General features: G+C 40.3%; 1 protein-coding gene across 1 annotated transcript; it reads right to left on the bottom strand.

The window, feature by feature from the left end:
* Positions 1-574: 574 nt before the first annotated feature.
* On the bottom strand, positions 575-14,912 carry UGDH (UDP-glucose 6-dehydrogenase). The gene is made up of 12 exons (XM_053941409.1): positions 14,745-14,912; positions 13,941-14,109; positions 11,571-11,672; positions 10,057-10,257; positions 9,776-9,973; positions 9,167-9,314; positions 7,809-7,903; positions 6,371-6,501; positions 5,535-5,668; positions 4,371-4,462; positions 4,173-4,283; positions 575-1,851 (listed from the first exon to the last, which is right to left on the bottom strand). The coding sequence occupies exons 2-12, from the start codon at positions 14,100-14,102 to the stop codon at positions 1,741-1,743; spliced, it is 1,485 nt and encodes a 494-aa protein (XP_053797384.1). The 5' UTR covers positions 14,103-14,109; positions 14,745-14,912; the 3' UTR covers positions 575-1,740.
* Positions 14,913-15,762: the final 850 nt, after the last annotated feature.

The raw sequence follows: 15,762 nt of genomic DNA, 5'->3' as shown, positions 1-15,762 counted from the left end.
GCATGATGAAAGATGAGGGTTTGATTTTAAGTCCCCATAATTCCCACTCACTTTGAGTGGCTTTTGACGTGTGAAAAATCTTACAGGACAAAAAGCCTCAGGCATATTTGCCCAAAGTGCTGGATGATTGCTGCAGAGTAAGTCCCTATGTGGAAGCCATAAACATGCAGAACCTGGAAGCATCTGCTTCAAGGACACCACTATTTCAGTCAGATAACAGTGTCTTGTATTGCTTATCCAAACTGTTATACCAGTTCCCTAAACCTTCAAGTAACTGTCCTAAAGCTTAAACTGTATCTACATTTCTGTGGGTAAGCAGAGTAATAGCACTCATTACCAAGACTCTGATCTTACTCCTGTTTAACTATTGATACACCAAGTTTGAAGGAACACCAGTCGAGTAACTCAGAAGGTATTATTTGACCAGTTGCAGGATAATTCCCTACTATCCCAACGCTCTATTATTCAACTAAGATGCCTCTACCTTCTAGTCTAAAACCTGTTCATGGTCATCCTTCTCTATCTTCCCCTCCATTTCAGAACCCCATGCAACAAGCCAAACACTGACAAACACTGTCATCTCAAGGATTTTAATAGCACTGGCCAATTGAGAATAATAAAAACAAGTAGAAACAAAGTAACAGTAAAGGCAAAAATATCAAGGGAACATTGGAAGTATTCATTCCTGCTAGTCAAATGAGGTAGGAAGCTGATTTATGGGGCTGATTTTATTTTTAATGATTTCTTCACAGCAGAGATAAATTCTTTGCAGATTCATTAAAAAGACTGCTTTCAGATGGAGTATGTCATGAAGGAAAAAGCTAACTATCAGGCAACATTAAAGCAAATATTTGTTTTCTACTTGGGCTGATACCAAATTAAGGTAATTCTCCTTAAATTCAATGTTCAAACAAGCGAAATGCTCCTCTGCTGAAGACAAGTTGTGTTCCTGTAACTTTGGGAATACTTGCCCCAGGAATCTGATTAAATAAAAAATGTGTGGCTGTACATGGAATGTAGGCAAGACAACCAAAGAATGAAAACTGAAGATCTGCCAGTGGATCAGTTTGTAACTGCTGTCCACTGGCTCTAATTACATGACTGATGCCTGCAGAACTATGTGGTCTCCCAAAAGATGCAGTTTAGACTGCACCAGTGTCAATGGATCTTAACCAGGACTGGGACATTATTTCTGAAGTCAGTTCTACCTTAGGGCTGGACCTAAACCCTACCAATTTACTTAGAAATGATCTTTTGACTTCAATGCCAGTTAGAGCACACATGTAACCAGGCAAAGAATCACCCCAAAAGAAAAAAATTGGTGAGACCAGAGTTCCAGTCCATAGATCACAGTTTATATAGACTAATTGCAGTCTATAACTGGACTAAGGTAAAAAGATATTCTATTTTTTTTTTGTTTTTTTTTTTGTTTTCATACAATTTGAAATATTTAAAGTGCTGTTTAGGAACATTTATGGAAGCAGAAATCTGCAGTTTGAAGGTAACTTTTCACTTAAAAGATGATTCATTATTAAAAACAGGTTTGTACCATCTTCAGTAACCAAAAAAAATTGCTATAAAAATAGAGATTTGAAAATAGACTGAATTCACATGTACCAGGTACCATTTCTAGTGTAAAACTGGTTTAGTTTATGAAAAATATATTTCCTTAAAAAAACCATAGGCTTACAGTATTATCACTAGGAAGATCAACAAAATTCCTTCAGTATCTATTACACATTATACTCTAGGCTTTTTGACAGGTGGATCCTGCAGGCTGAATTTAGGAATTTCACACGAAGAAGCAAAAGGAATTCTTTTGGCTGACACCTTCTTCCCAATTGTTTCAATCTGCAAAAGAAAACATTAAACAAGTCAATGTGGCAAGCTAAAAATCATGTCAACCTATGACAAATCTACAAAGAACACATTTTATGAACATTAGACTAAAACCAGCCACAAAGCACAGTGTGCCCAAGGACAGTTTCTGCTACTGGAGTTGCAAAGAGTTTGTTAAAAAACCTAAACAACCAACCAGCCATTTACAGCTGCCTGCTTTGCCTGCTTAAAGCTGCATCTTGACATTTTGAACATTCATCTGCCTCACCTTCCACAGGACTATAAATACCATAAAATGTTTCTGCATATTCATCAAATGGGACTTCAGTCTCCTTTTCCTAAAAATTTATACTAAATTAGCGCAGAAAAAGCTTTTTCCCTCTATAATGCAGTGGGCTGTTTTTGAAGCCACACAACTCTGAAAGGCTAAGGCAGCCAACACAACAAGTGAAAGCCTGTTACACAGCCAACACACTCAAGCCAGGTACGGCAAAATTCAAAGAGCAAGGCAAATTCCTCTAATTTCCAGGTCAGACTAATGCAAATCACTAAGGACAGAGCTTAGGTAAGACAGTTCAGACACTCAATAAATAAGCAGAACTGTAGCTTTCCTCTTAAGTAATGCAGGTCAAATGCAAAGCTCTAAAAGACAAAATACTTCAACTATTCTATTTTAACAAAATTTTGATGACTATATTCTAGGCAGACATCTGAGTTAACACTGAAGAGCATTGTTTAAACATTCAAGAGAGCTATATGTACCATATTTGCCTTTAGCAGCTTCAACTGCCTGGTTAAAAGGATTTCTACAAGCTGGTTCACAATCAGTGCACATATCTGTAGCTTAAACAAAGAAAAAATATCCAGAGAGAAATCCTATAGCCATTATAAGAGTAAGCACAGTACTCAGGAGCACAGGGAATGAAAAGTGACTGAAACATGCATCTGATCTGGCCTGAAGACTTTGTTCTTACGGTGTCTGGCTGAGACACTTCCATCAGATTATTCTAGGATTTGGTGATTCCAGTATTAGTCAAATTCCATCTATGCTGAAAAGTGCTTCAAGCCCTTCAGTCAAGGCTTACTCTGCTTTCCCTGCTTGAGACCTAAGCAGGCTTTTTTCTCAAATCAGATATTACTCTGCCTAGAATCACAGAGCTTCCCATTCATATTTCCTGAATTAAAGCTTTAACTGTGGAAACAGGTCATAATTGAAATGGTAGGTGTGTTTAAAGTTATTTAAATGCTAGAGAAAAAAAATTTATTGAGAGAAAAATTTAAAATTACTCAAATTCATAGGTTTGGATTGTATACAATGGAATTGCTAATGCAACAGCTTTTAACAAGGGAGGTTAAAAGATGAGGGCCCTAAAAACTTAAATTTTGGGATTGTCTGTTTCAGACAAAAATCCTTTTTATAATTTTATGAAGAAATAGGTCAATTGTTAAATGCCTTTGCAATGATATTCTGGATGAAAAATCTGGTTAATAAATTTTGATGACTAATTGCATTCTGGATGGCAAACTCACAGATTAGTTAAAAATTCAACTAGAATTTAATTTGTTTCTTCTTTCATAGAAGAAACACAAAAGTACAGTCTCTGATCTATTAAGTCTTTAAGCCACAGAAGACTTCAGAAGATAAATTCCTGGGAGAAATATCACACAGATTAGAATTTGATCCAGAATTTGCTATTAACTTAGCAAAATGGTACTAACAGCTTACATTTACTTCTGCAGGAAGTGTGTTTTGCTATCCTGTTACTGTCAATTTCAAAAGCTTGCTTGCTTTTTTTTTTTTTTTTGAGTATTAAAATAAGATTCCAAGTAGGGGCTATGGCATAGGTTGTAACATACAAATTCAGCCCTTCTGCAAAGACTGCAGATCTGGAAGAAACAGTGAAGGAGCTGGTTTTGGGGTCAAATATCATGCCTAGAATAAATTTAGGCATGAGATTTAGCAGTTTTTCACATTTACCTCCTAACTGTCCATCATTCCCCTGCTGAAAGAAGGGCACAGCAGATTCAGAGGTTAGCTTTATGGTTGCACTCCATGACCTCAGATGTTTTTTCCAACCTGAATGATTCTAAGGCAGGCTTATACTGTGGAATGTTGATGGCATAGCCTCAACTTTAAAAGCACATCAGTCTGTGAAAGTAGTAACACAGTGGAGGAAGACAGTACTAATGAACACTTAAAAACAGACAGGTTTACATTTAAATCCTCACCTCTAGAGGGTTTTTTCCCCCTTGCTACTCAGTCACTGAAGGAGGAGAGCAATAGAGAAGAGAGCAGAAGGAAAGAAACATAGAAATATCACCCAGATGATTACCTGGAAGCCAATGACTTGTAGCTCATTGTGAAGATCATCTAGAACTCTCCTACCATCAAAGATAAATGCAGGCTTGAGCATTTTCTTATGAATACGTTCATAATCCAACTCCTGTAAAGAGTGATTAAAGCAGATACAATAAATAAGTAGCATAACACTCTCTTTTTTTCTTTAGTTTAAATGAAAGATAGCATTTACCTTAAACATGTCCCATTCAGTGCAAATTACAAGGGCATGAGCTCCATCACAGGCTTCATAGGGATCTTTACTGATAGTGACCAAGCGAGACACTGTAAGAGAAGGAAAAGCTTTTTTCTGCATGTCTTTAGCATCAGTCTGGCACGGTTCTGGCAAATTAGTCTCCTTCCTTGCCCTACACAAACAAGTGGTTTCAAGTCACTCACCTAGAGATATTTTCTGCCAAGGTACTTAATATTTTGATTTTACTTATCTAAATGAAAGCAGGTCGTACCTGGCATCTGAGCAGGCAAAGCACTTAAATGTTTGAAGTTAAGCATTCAAATTTGATGTACAGTCAAGCAAATCTCTAGAATTTGAAGGTACTATGGAGTGCTCAAATGCCAACTCTCACAAAGGTCATTGTCTGTAGAACAGTAGCACATCACAGTTTCTATTTTACACTAGAGAAGAGACACATCTGGCTCCCCAGGGCTGCCTGAGCAGCTGCCTAGAGGAAAGCCTCCCCTTTCCCTCTAATTCAAGGGCATGTCTAATAATGTACACCCTTCATTCTTTATCACAGCTCAATTCACTCCATTCTCTTCACCTCTAGAAGCCTCAACTATGCTCCCCATCCATCAGCTGCATTCCCCCTCTCCCCAGTAAGAAAACAGAAATCACAAATACCCCTTACCTCTGTAATCATAGGTGATAATTTTAAAGGTTTCTTGAATGTAGGGGAACAAAGTAATTTGGAAGTGATATGAGGGAAGGGAGAATGCTCAACAGTACATTCCAGAATCACTTGTTTATTTCTATTTTAGATATGTGAAAACAAACTAAGAACTTGGGGCACAAAGGAACTGTCAGAACTAGTCTGTCCTGGACATTCTTCTTTCTTTTCCTTTTAATTACTCAGAGATAAAATTCTAGGCATCTATTCAAATGAGCATTTATTGGAAGAAAAATATACAATAGTCGAGAATTAGCATTTATCTACAAAAGCTACAGGGAAAGGAAGAAGAATGAGAGTAATCTTCTGAGCTATAACAATCTTTTTGTAAGTGCAACCAACAGTACAATGATGTCATGCTGAAAATGAATTTATAATATTTAACCAGTCCCATGTATATTGAGAACAGGGTGGGAAGAGGGGAATAAACTTTATATGAGAATTCTTACCTTGGTTATCTTCTGAGACACCCAGATGTGAGAGATCTAAGATGATTTGTTCCTTAGGTACTTTAGGGTCATAGATATGCAACTTTGCTCCTTCATCCATTAAATACTTGCTAATGTAGATACTGGATGATTCTCTAAGGAAGGGAATCAATCAGTTAAAGAACAGGTTGCTTGTTCCAAGTAATGAAAGTTCTCATGCATCATGATATGCGATGCCAGAGTTTTTATATAATTTTTACATTAAATATCTTAGTGGCAACCATGCCAGCAGGAAACCTGTAATCTTGCTGGACTCCAAGGAGAATAATAGTAAAAGGTTTGTAACTCCTTTGCTGAATCGTCCAAGAAAGATAATGAGTCTGATGACTCCTAGTGACCAAAATTGTAACAGCTTAGAGTTTATAAGCTTTCCCCACAAACTGCAGTTGAAGAGTTGTATCAAGTTTGACCTTTACAGGAGAACAGAATGAACCACTTCAGGAAATCAAGCGGAAACTTTGATTTCACAAAGCAACTTGGAACCAGATGCAAAAGTGTTTGCATTCTTTTCTGTGGAGAATAGAAGGAGTCTGTCAGAATCTATTTTTGCTTGTACAGGTTAATAAGGACTAGAATTATCTGCAACTTCTGCATGACGCAGGTCTGCTGTAGAGGTCAAGAATCAGTTCTCACCCATTTAAGAAAAGATTAATCCTTGTTATAAACCAAGGCAGTCACAAGGAAAAAAGGGTCCCATATCCAGCCATCAGTTCAGTTCAGTGGTGGGCATTAGCTGGGTGGCTGGTGATAGCTGTAAGGAATCCATGCTGGTGAACTGAGCTTGCTTGCTTGCTTACCTTGTGTCCCCAGTATCCTTTTTGAAAGCAAACCCTAAAATAGCAATCTTCTTGTCAGCGACAGTATTAAACAAGCTGTCGATAATGCGGGAAGCAAATCTTCTTCTCTGATAATCATTCATGTCTATTACCTGAAATTATACAAGCCATGATGGTACAGAAGGGAGCTATTTTAAACTATAAACAGATTCCATTAACAATCAAGCTGAACGACCCACACATAAATTTAATAGAGTCTTAAAAGAGTAACTATTTTTACTCAGTATCATAAGCAATCCAAAGATAAATTTAGTTAATTTATTAAATTCTGAGATAAATCCTATTTAAAGAGTGAATACTGATGCACATATACACATCTTAACAAACATTATCTAGTTTGAAGTCTAGGATTTTTTTCAGACTGCTTTTTTCAAAAAATTAAAACTTACTGCTTTCCATGTCTCTGTCTAGAACAAAATTTCAGTGTTAGGGTACTTGCTAGTACCCTAAAATTTTTACGTGCCATATACATGCCATTGCCAGATCTACACTTTTTTTACATGCCTTGTGTAACAACTGTGAGAGTATTTTTAGCCTTTTTAATCCACACTAACAGATGCCAATACACAAAACCTGTGTAATTTCACCACACTTAAATGCCTCACTTTTGTTATTACATGCAAGTGTTCCAATTGTTCCTGGGATGGAGAAGAGTGAAGGGGAAACAGGCTAACCAAAATGAAGGCCAAAAAAACCAAAGCTGCTAATAAGGTAGCAAAATCATGTACTTGGTATTCTGGGGGCATCTGCTAGGCAGCCTTATACTTGACCACCACAGACAAATCAGGACAAGAAACCAAAGGGGTTGTTTAACCATACCACACATCTCAAAGCATCTCAGTCAGCACTAAGGAGAAAGGTGAGGTGCTTTCACTGGTTAATAGGGAAATGCTTGCTAGTACAGACTGGGTATCATTGCTGTAGTGGAGCCAGGCCTGAGAGCATCCATATATTCTCAACCATTCCTAACATTAAACAAGGGAACAACAGCAACCATGTTTATTTTTTTAAACAGCAAGATCTACTGAGTTCTTTCAGAACTGTAAAAGTAGACCCTGAGGAAAAGATCACAAGTTCCAAATTCAAAGTGGACGGATACCCAACTGCAAAAGAAAGACAGGAGACATGTGCTTGTACTGCACATCTTCTACTGCTGCTAGACAGCTTCACAATCCATTTGATCCAACTTAATTCACCCCAAAAAAGCTGAAGCACCCACAAGTATCAAATGTCAGTGTTAAGCCAAGGGCCCTGAAATGTAAAGGTGATCAGCACTAAGGTATCTGCTCTCCTTGGAGCTGAAACAAAGTTTGTACGGATAATGCTTAAAAGCTCAATGCCTGAAAGCTGAGTGCTGAAGAAACACCACCCTCTGAAAAAATTGGTGAAGAAGTTGTACCTGTTGCCAGTAGCGAGCTACCTCAGGTAAGTTCAATGCCTCACAGAGGTACACTAAATTCAAGACATCCTTCTGAAAACAGCTACCTCCAAACCCTAAAAGAGAAAACAGTTATTTTACAATTGACTACGGTACTGATCCTAGCCAATCTGTGGAACCAAGTAGTTTCTGGCAATCACTGACATAGTCAGCATTGTAATTTTTCCCATTATTTCACTGCTAGCAAATGAAAAACCTCAATATCTTAAAATCCGACTCCTGGACCTACTTTGTCAGCTACAGAAGGCTTAATTATCCTTCAGGTTCCACTGAAATCAATGGAAGTTTTAACATAGAAACCTGAACCTGTATGAGAAAAGGCAACTGTGGGCTATTATTAAAAGTACACAAGCTCCTGGGCCTGTTCAACCCCTACCTCAAGATTCAGACTAATATTTCTCAAAACAAGCATGTTAGGATTAGGTTCCTTCCTCTTGCACCCCCAAATGGATATCTAATCATTGCCAAGAACGAAAGATCACCACAGCTGACCAAGGGAGAACTGAGACAGAGGAATCCTTGAACCTAGAACTTTGCTCAGCAAGCAGAGTCCCAGAGACAACACACTGTAGAAGGAATTATAACAACCTAGCAGTAATTTTTGGTAATGCATTGGCTACCTATTTTTCACTCTTGCATAGACTCTAGGATAGGTTACATACAATAAGATTATTTTAAAGTCACACTTTCTAGCATGAAACCATACAGAGAGGCTTTAGTCTTGTTCTCAAGTTTGAAGGTTTGATGCACTGATCACCACATTTTACTCTCTCATAACTCTAACCCAGAAATGAGTGTATATGGCATTTAGTGCCATGGCTTAGTTGACAAGGTGGTGATTAGTCAAAGGTTGGACTCAATCTTGGAGGTCTTTTCCAACCTTATGATCCTATTAATTCATCCTACGAATTAGAAGCTGTCATCACACATTCAGAGCTATTCTCTCCCTCAGGCCACTGGCAGCAACTCCCAAACAAAACTGCTGCAGTTGCAATTGGGAAGACATCTTCCCAAGCACTGTTGTCAGTGATGCTTCAGAAAAATTAAGTCACAGCTTTTCTTTCCAGTGTCACAGGCAGGGTAAACCATGCACCGAACTCTACAGTTTCAAGTTGCTGGGTCTGGAGCAACCTCAGTTCTACATATTTTACCAGAAAAACTGATTTATACTAGTATTCTACAGTAATATTTTCATACATTAAGCACTTCTAATGGTGTAGAAAATTTTAGAGAATCAGATTACTTATTTCAAAACACTACTATTGCACTATTAAACAGAAGCCCAATGGGGAAAAAGAAAGGAAGAATTTTTCATTTACCAACACTGGCTTTGAGAAATTTATTTCCAATTCTTTGGTCTGTTCCAATAGCTCTTGCTACTTCTTCAACATCTGCTCCTGTAGCTTCACACAGAGCACTGATTGAGTTAATGCTGCTGATTCTTTGGGCAAGGAAAGCGTTAGCTGCCTGCAAATAAAAAGCATAGTAAAGAACTTCATTTTTTTAGAAACCAAGATGTCCATAGACCAAAGGGAGTTGCTACTGAAAGGATTACTTTCATATCTATGCAACTCCATTGACATACAAAAGGGTAACCTAACGAGTTTAATATATGTATGCCAGTTAATGGGATTTTAAGCAAAACAAGATAATGCTTAACTTGCAGAGTTTTATAACAGTAATCAGTTTCTGCAGCACTGGAGGCTTGCTCTTATTAATAATGAACAGCAATAAAAGTGAGCAAAGACTTCACAGAAAGTCAGAATCAGCTGATCTGAAAAGATCAATATCCTTTGACATATGCATTGGGTCCTCCCAACCTAACCTGTCTTTCCTAGCTGCATCACTCATTGTCAACAAAATTCTGCTTCTGAGCTTTGTCCCACACCCCTTGCTCATTGCAGACCACAGCAGGGAGCAACACTAACCAGTTTAGAAAGTTCTGATGACCAGGTATTGGTTGTGAGGATTTTTTCTTTGGGCACCCAGTGCTCATAAACAGCACACAGAGCACGGACAGCTTTCTGTCCCTCTGGAGAGTCATCCCCACCGATGAGCACTCTGTCCGGGTTCTTCAGGTCCTTGATAGCTGTTCCTTCGGCAAGGAACTCCGGGTTAGACAGCACCTACGCGCACAGGAGAACAAGAACAAGTAAAAGCCAAAAGCAACAGCCAGGCCTTAAATACACAACTCAAAGATTATGTTTACCTGCAAATCCAAGTTAGGCTTAGTATTAGCATCAAATATTCGACGAATGCTCTCTGCAGCACGTACTGGAACTGTGCTTTTCTCAGTGACAATTTTATAGCCATTTGAATTCTGTACAATTCTTCTGGCGCAAGCTTCAATGTACTTCAGATCAGCTGCTCGGCCTTTTCCCATTCCATAGGTCTTTGTTGGTGTATTTACCTAATTACAAAGAAATGTTACAAGTCAGTACCTCTTGTGCTAAGAGGCAAGGTGAAATTGTTAAGATTGATGGACATTTCCTTCTCAGATGAAGGAGAATGCTTCTACCCCAGAATTATTCTGGCTACCACATCAGATGAAGATATATTAGCTGTCTCAATTACACATTTTGTTTCCTACAGAAAGCTCATTGGTCTCTAAGTAAGATTTAAACAAGAGCAATTCATAGCAGTTCTGCAGTCTTTGGTGAAACAATCCTTATTCTGGAAACACCAGTAATTTCTTCATGATTATGGCCAGCCACCTTTTGTTACCTATGCTATACTAGGAGTGCAAAGACTCATGTAAGAATCTTGCGGCCAGTGAGGCAACTGTAGCTTAAATTCACTTTGCAATGAAACCCAAGCATAGGACTGATGAAAATTAGTATACTGATGTACACAGAAAAGGCAACATGAGGGAAAACACGTAGTTTAGATTAAGACAGAGGGTCCTTTTCATTACAAATGGAAAGAAGAAATGGCAACATGTAAAACACAACAGCTTGTTTTGAACCAAGGACAGGTGGCAATATATGGGCTGTATTAGTGGCTGTCATCCAACCACATAGCATTCATTTGAGACTTAATGCATGAAAGAAAATACTGTCAGAAAGGGAGCTCCAAAGTACAGTGCCCTAACAAAGAAGAGGCCTCAAGCAAAAACAACTTTAACAAAATCTTAACTGTGGCCTACCAATACAAGTAGCAATCAGTTCTTTTGGATTCTGCATTAGTAACAACCTCTAGATTACAAAAGGTTAATCTTTGACTAAATCCTCTTTCTAGTGGTGTCAATAGCTTTGAAACACTAAAGCCATCCCTGCTTCCATTAATACACTATTTTAAAAAGATTCTAGAAATAGGTCATCTCTGTAACCAAGTAACCAGCATACGATTTTGCATATCTGTCTAGGAATTTTATCATTATTATCAAGGTCCCACAGGTTTCACCAGTACACTGCAATGACAGAGCTGCACTACATTCTGCTCTGACTCCATACACCTAACCAAATTAAACATCAACATTACCATTTTGACTTAGAACCTGTTCATTTGTCAAAGCTGCTACTGGCTATAAGAAAAACAAATAAAAAGTTTACTGAACACTTTTCCCACAGTACACAAAAAGACAAGGAGAAATCTGTGACACAATGACACAATACTGCTAACTGAATCTACATGACAAAACAAAGGCAACTTCCTAAAAGAAAAGCAACATAATGATTTGATAAGAAAGAAAAAAAAAAGAAAACCATCTTTGCCTAAACTTACAGAAATAAATACAAGATCAGCTTCTCTAATGGCATCATCAATACTGGTGGAAAAGAAGAGGTTTTTTCCTCGACAGGATTCTACTACTTCTTGTAACCCTGGCTGAAAAAGAAGCAGAAAAAAAAAACAGTTAAGAGTAATGCAGCTAGAAGAACAGCAAACTTTATGCCCAAACAGAATATAATTTCAGATACAGAAAGATTCCCCCACCTCCCCCCGTCAGTGCAGCATGTTTTCAGCCTGGCAGACGTAAAGCTTCTGAAGATTTACACAGTAAAAAAAGTTAAACTCTATCTTATTCAAAAGACTCACAATGCTGCCCTGAAACTTTGAGCCACACTGAATTGCATATTTGCACAGCTAAATTTTAGCTTTCAGTTATTCCTGTGCTCAGTTCTACTACCACAAGAAGCAATTTAAGAAATACCTGTAGAGCGATATTAAGTAGATTCAAGAAGTCTTACAATATTCCCTAGACTGCAACCAAAAGAGGTGGTCTCAATTCTCCTTTTCCCTCTGTCCATGATCCCCTCACTATCAGATTTAAAACTGCTTCAGCATAAAAAAAACACCCCACAAAGTCTTCTACCAAGTAAGCAAGCCCAGATCCAGTGAAAGCCAGGCAGCAGAGACACACAGGAAATCGAGACCACTCCTTTCAGCAACCACCCACCTTTGGGCCAGATTAAACTTATCCTGACACTACTCCTACAGTGTGGAAGAATCACAACAGCCATAATATGATGAAATTCTTTCCAGAGATACATATGGTGCTGTAACATTTTCCCCTCTCTTAACACTTCCATTCAGACAAGAGAAGCAGGAGGTCACATATAAATGAGCAAAATCTGTATGGATTTTTAAGAATGGTCATAAAAAATTTTAACCAAAATATTTTGTTTGAATAGTCAGTCATGCACTGTCACATGGCAATCATATCTCCAACGTGAGACACCTATCATGACATTAGATACTTAAGTAAATGCCAGAAAGGCAAAGGTTCACTGGATGCAAAGAAAGGAAGCAGAAGCCTTCTTATGCAAGACATTTTTACTGTCTCATTTTACATCAAATACCACCCACTTAGAAGAAAAACAAAGGTCAGAACAGGCAAAATAACATCCTACAATCCACTGAATATTCCAACTACAGTCCTTACAGTGGGATGTAAATAGAAAGGCAGTCCTCTAGACAATTTCTGACACTGAAAAGAAACAATCCAACCCAAAAAAACCACAAAAACCTCACTGTGCAGTGACTCAATTTTACAACTGTCTGAACTAACTCTTGGCAGTTTTTGTACATTCTTTGTAAGCAAAGGACACCATTCCAGGAAACAGATGTTACAAGTTTGTTTTTTTTTTTTTTTTTTTAAAAAAAAAACATGCCAAGGCGAGCTCCACTTCAGCTCATTCAGTCTAAGTGTTGAGAGAAAACACAGTATTTGCTTTCAAAAACTTTTTTCATGTCTCACCTGCTAATCTGAACATTATACACAGTTTCCCTTGAATTTATAGGACAGAGAAGGTCTATTCATCTTGACTTAGTCACAGTACACCTCTGGTTTTAAGAGGGAAGAAGCCTTTTTATAGCAAAAGAGCAACTGTTAGCACCAGTCAGATGCCTTGTCTTGGGAGATAAGTGAAGATAAGTTTTCACTCCTATTAAAGAACTCAAATCTATAAAAATTGTATTTCTTGAAAGAAAGAAGGAAAGAAAAAGAGACCTTTTATGATGAAAAAAGTGGAAAAAAAAATGCTAAGAGAAGCAAAATAGAAAAATGCTTTACCTATTTTCAAATTAAAGTAATTCTGTAATGAAGGAGGGATAGTGTGGTACATTTATTTGGCCTAGTTTTCTTAGGCCGGATTGAAGATTCATAGTACAACTGAATCAGAAACATGACTGTCCCAATCTTTCCACATAGTTAAAGCTGGGCAGCACAGATTGGATTTTGGCAGTATTCAGAATGCAAATAAAGCTTACAGCTGAGTATTACACATTTCTACTGTGCTACAACCCAGCAGGTAGTATCTGTAATTGAGCAAGAGGACTATGTTATGATCAAATCAGGTCCCAAAAGAAAGTCAGCATGATTTAGCACAATTCACTATATATAGAATCACTTTTTCCTTATTAGGCCCTTCATATAATCATTAATACACATCTGCATCAGCTGCACTAAGTTATTTCAAAAACCTGGTTTAATGAGAAGTAGAAACAAGCAGGTGTTGCAGAATACTCTTTTTGAAGGACATCACTAACATGCTAAACTTGACAAGCTTCAGAAATGGGCTACAGGGAAATGCCATGTAGTGGGAGGCAAGCAAAGGCAACGCTGGCTGAATAAAAGACAACAGTGACGTTTACCTCGTAGATTGGGAGTGTGTCTGAATTCCAGGCATTGATTCTGGCCTCATTGACATCCACAACAGTAACTTTGATACTGGGGCACATCTGCGCAATAACACTACAGGTTGGCCCACCAACATAACCAGCACCAATGCAGCAAATCTTCTTAATTTCAAACATGATTGCTCTAGTAAGAGGAGAGGGAAATGGAAAATCAAGAGCTACAAATTAAAATACCGGCCAACAATTCAAGGCAAACAAAGAGTATCCGTGATTTCAGATTTTATTATGCTGCGGCCCACAGAGGCGTGTTCTTATGGTTGATTTCTTGAAAGGAACCGCTACTCTTCTCTCCAAACCGGGAAGGTTTTGGAGCCTGCCTCTCTCCGGAGCGGCAGCATACACAGACCACCAAAGAAGCGTTCCTGTGGTCGCTGTGAGTCGTGACACCCCGAACACCACCCTCGGGCCGAGGAACTGCTGATGCCACGGCAGTCCCGGGCACGAGCAGCGCCCGCCGCTGCAGACATTGCTCGGCGGGCGCCGGCGCGGCCCCAGGCTGCGGCCACAGCCGCGCCGGGACCCCGGGCCGCGCCCTGCCCCTGCAGCCCCTCGGCCGGGAAAGGGAGGCCGCAGCTCCCGCCACCTCCCCGGAGAAGGGTGCGGGCCGAGCCGGCCGCGGGCTCCATCCCTGGGAGCGCGGCGGGAAGGGAGCGGCTCCCCGGCCGCGCCCCGGCCCCGCGCTCCGGGGCGGGAAGGGGCCCCCGGGGCGGCAGCGGGGGGACGCGCGGCCGGCACCGCAGCCGCAGCACGGACACTTACCGCGGGCAGGCGGGCGCGGTCCGGCCCCGGCGCCGCGGATCGAGCGGGAGCGCTGCGGCGGGGATGCGCGGCGGGGATGCTCGGAGAGGATGCGCGCCGAGCTCAACGCGACGCTCTGCTGCGAAAGGAGCGGCAGCGGCGGCGGCCGCTATTTAAAGGGCCGCGGCGGGCCCGAGGCGGCTGCTTCATGGCGAGGACGCCGCGCGGGGCCGTCCCACCTCCTCCTTCCCCGGGGGCGGAGAACGGCGCGGCCCGCCCGCCCCGCGCTCCCCGCCCGCCGCGCTGCCGGCGAATGGCCGCGGGACGCCTCGGGCAGGCCCGGCCCGGCCCCGGCAGGGGCCGCGGGGCCCCCGGGCACGGCTGGGAGCTGCGGGGCCGGGCCGCTGAACTGCTCCTGTCTTCTGCCTCAGGGTGTTTTTGTAAGAGAACTTAATTGTGGTGGTTGAGTAATTTTTTTGTCCTTCAGCTATGGATACTGTGAAGTAAAGAAGGCGGTGTTCATTCTCCTGTACCGTAGCACGGTCTCAGCAAAGAGAAGTGAAGGGAAACGTGGATAGGTTACAGTAAAGTTCAGTGTTTAAAGTTTAAACTTTTAAAGTCCAGTGGCGAACATTGCCCAGAAGAAGGAAATAAAACGAGCTTGCACTCTTGTGACCTGGGCACCGCCCAGGGACCTCTTGCCTAGCAGTATTAAAGTTTTCTGATACTGCTTTTGCCTTTTATGTAAACATGGTATGGTATTAGTATACTACATCTGACTTTGGGAGCAGAAAGATTGTGAGAAATCTGCTGTCTCTTCTTCTCCAGGACATTTAAGTTCACTTACACTGCCTCTCCTAGAACCTGGGTGTGGGATTTTACTCCATCTGCATCATTGTAGTGATTTAGACTTTAAACAGGTTACGATTTCTATGTTACGTGTTGCCAGTCTAGGTGGATAATACATGCGTGTTCTTAACAAAGCAACTAAAGAATTGCCTTGTTCTTATGTGGCATTTTCATTCATATATATTCTTAA

This window comes from Vidua chalybeata, chromosome 4, assembly GCF_026979565.1.
Source record: "Vidua chalybeata isolate OUT-0048 chromosome 4, bVidCha1 merged haplotype, whole genome shotgun sequence".
Classification (NCBI taxonomy): Eukaryota; Metazoa; Chordata; class Aves; order Passeriformes; family Viduidae; genus Vidua; species Vidua chalybeata.
This window is presented reverse-complemented; position numbering and strand designations above follow the sequence as displayed.

Bases quoted from the DNA above. Each gene is read 5' to 3' on its own strand.
- UGDH (XM_053941409.1), bottom strand. From the start codon at position 14,102: ATGTTTGAAATTAAGAAGATTTGCTGCATTGGTGCTGGTTATGTTGGT. The intron at 10,258-11,570 runs GTAAGTTTAGGC...CTTTGTAATTAG, and splicing joins CTGATCTTGTATTTATTTCT to GTAAATACACCAACAAAGAC. The intron at 9,315-9,775 runs GTTAGTGTTGCT...TTTTATTTGCAG, and splicing joins CATCAGAACTTTCTAAACTG to GCAGCTAACGCTTTCCTTGC.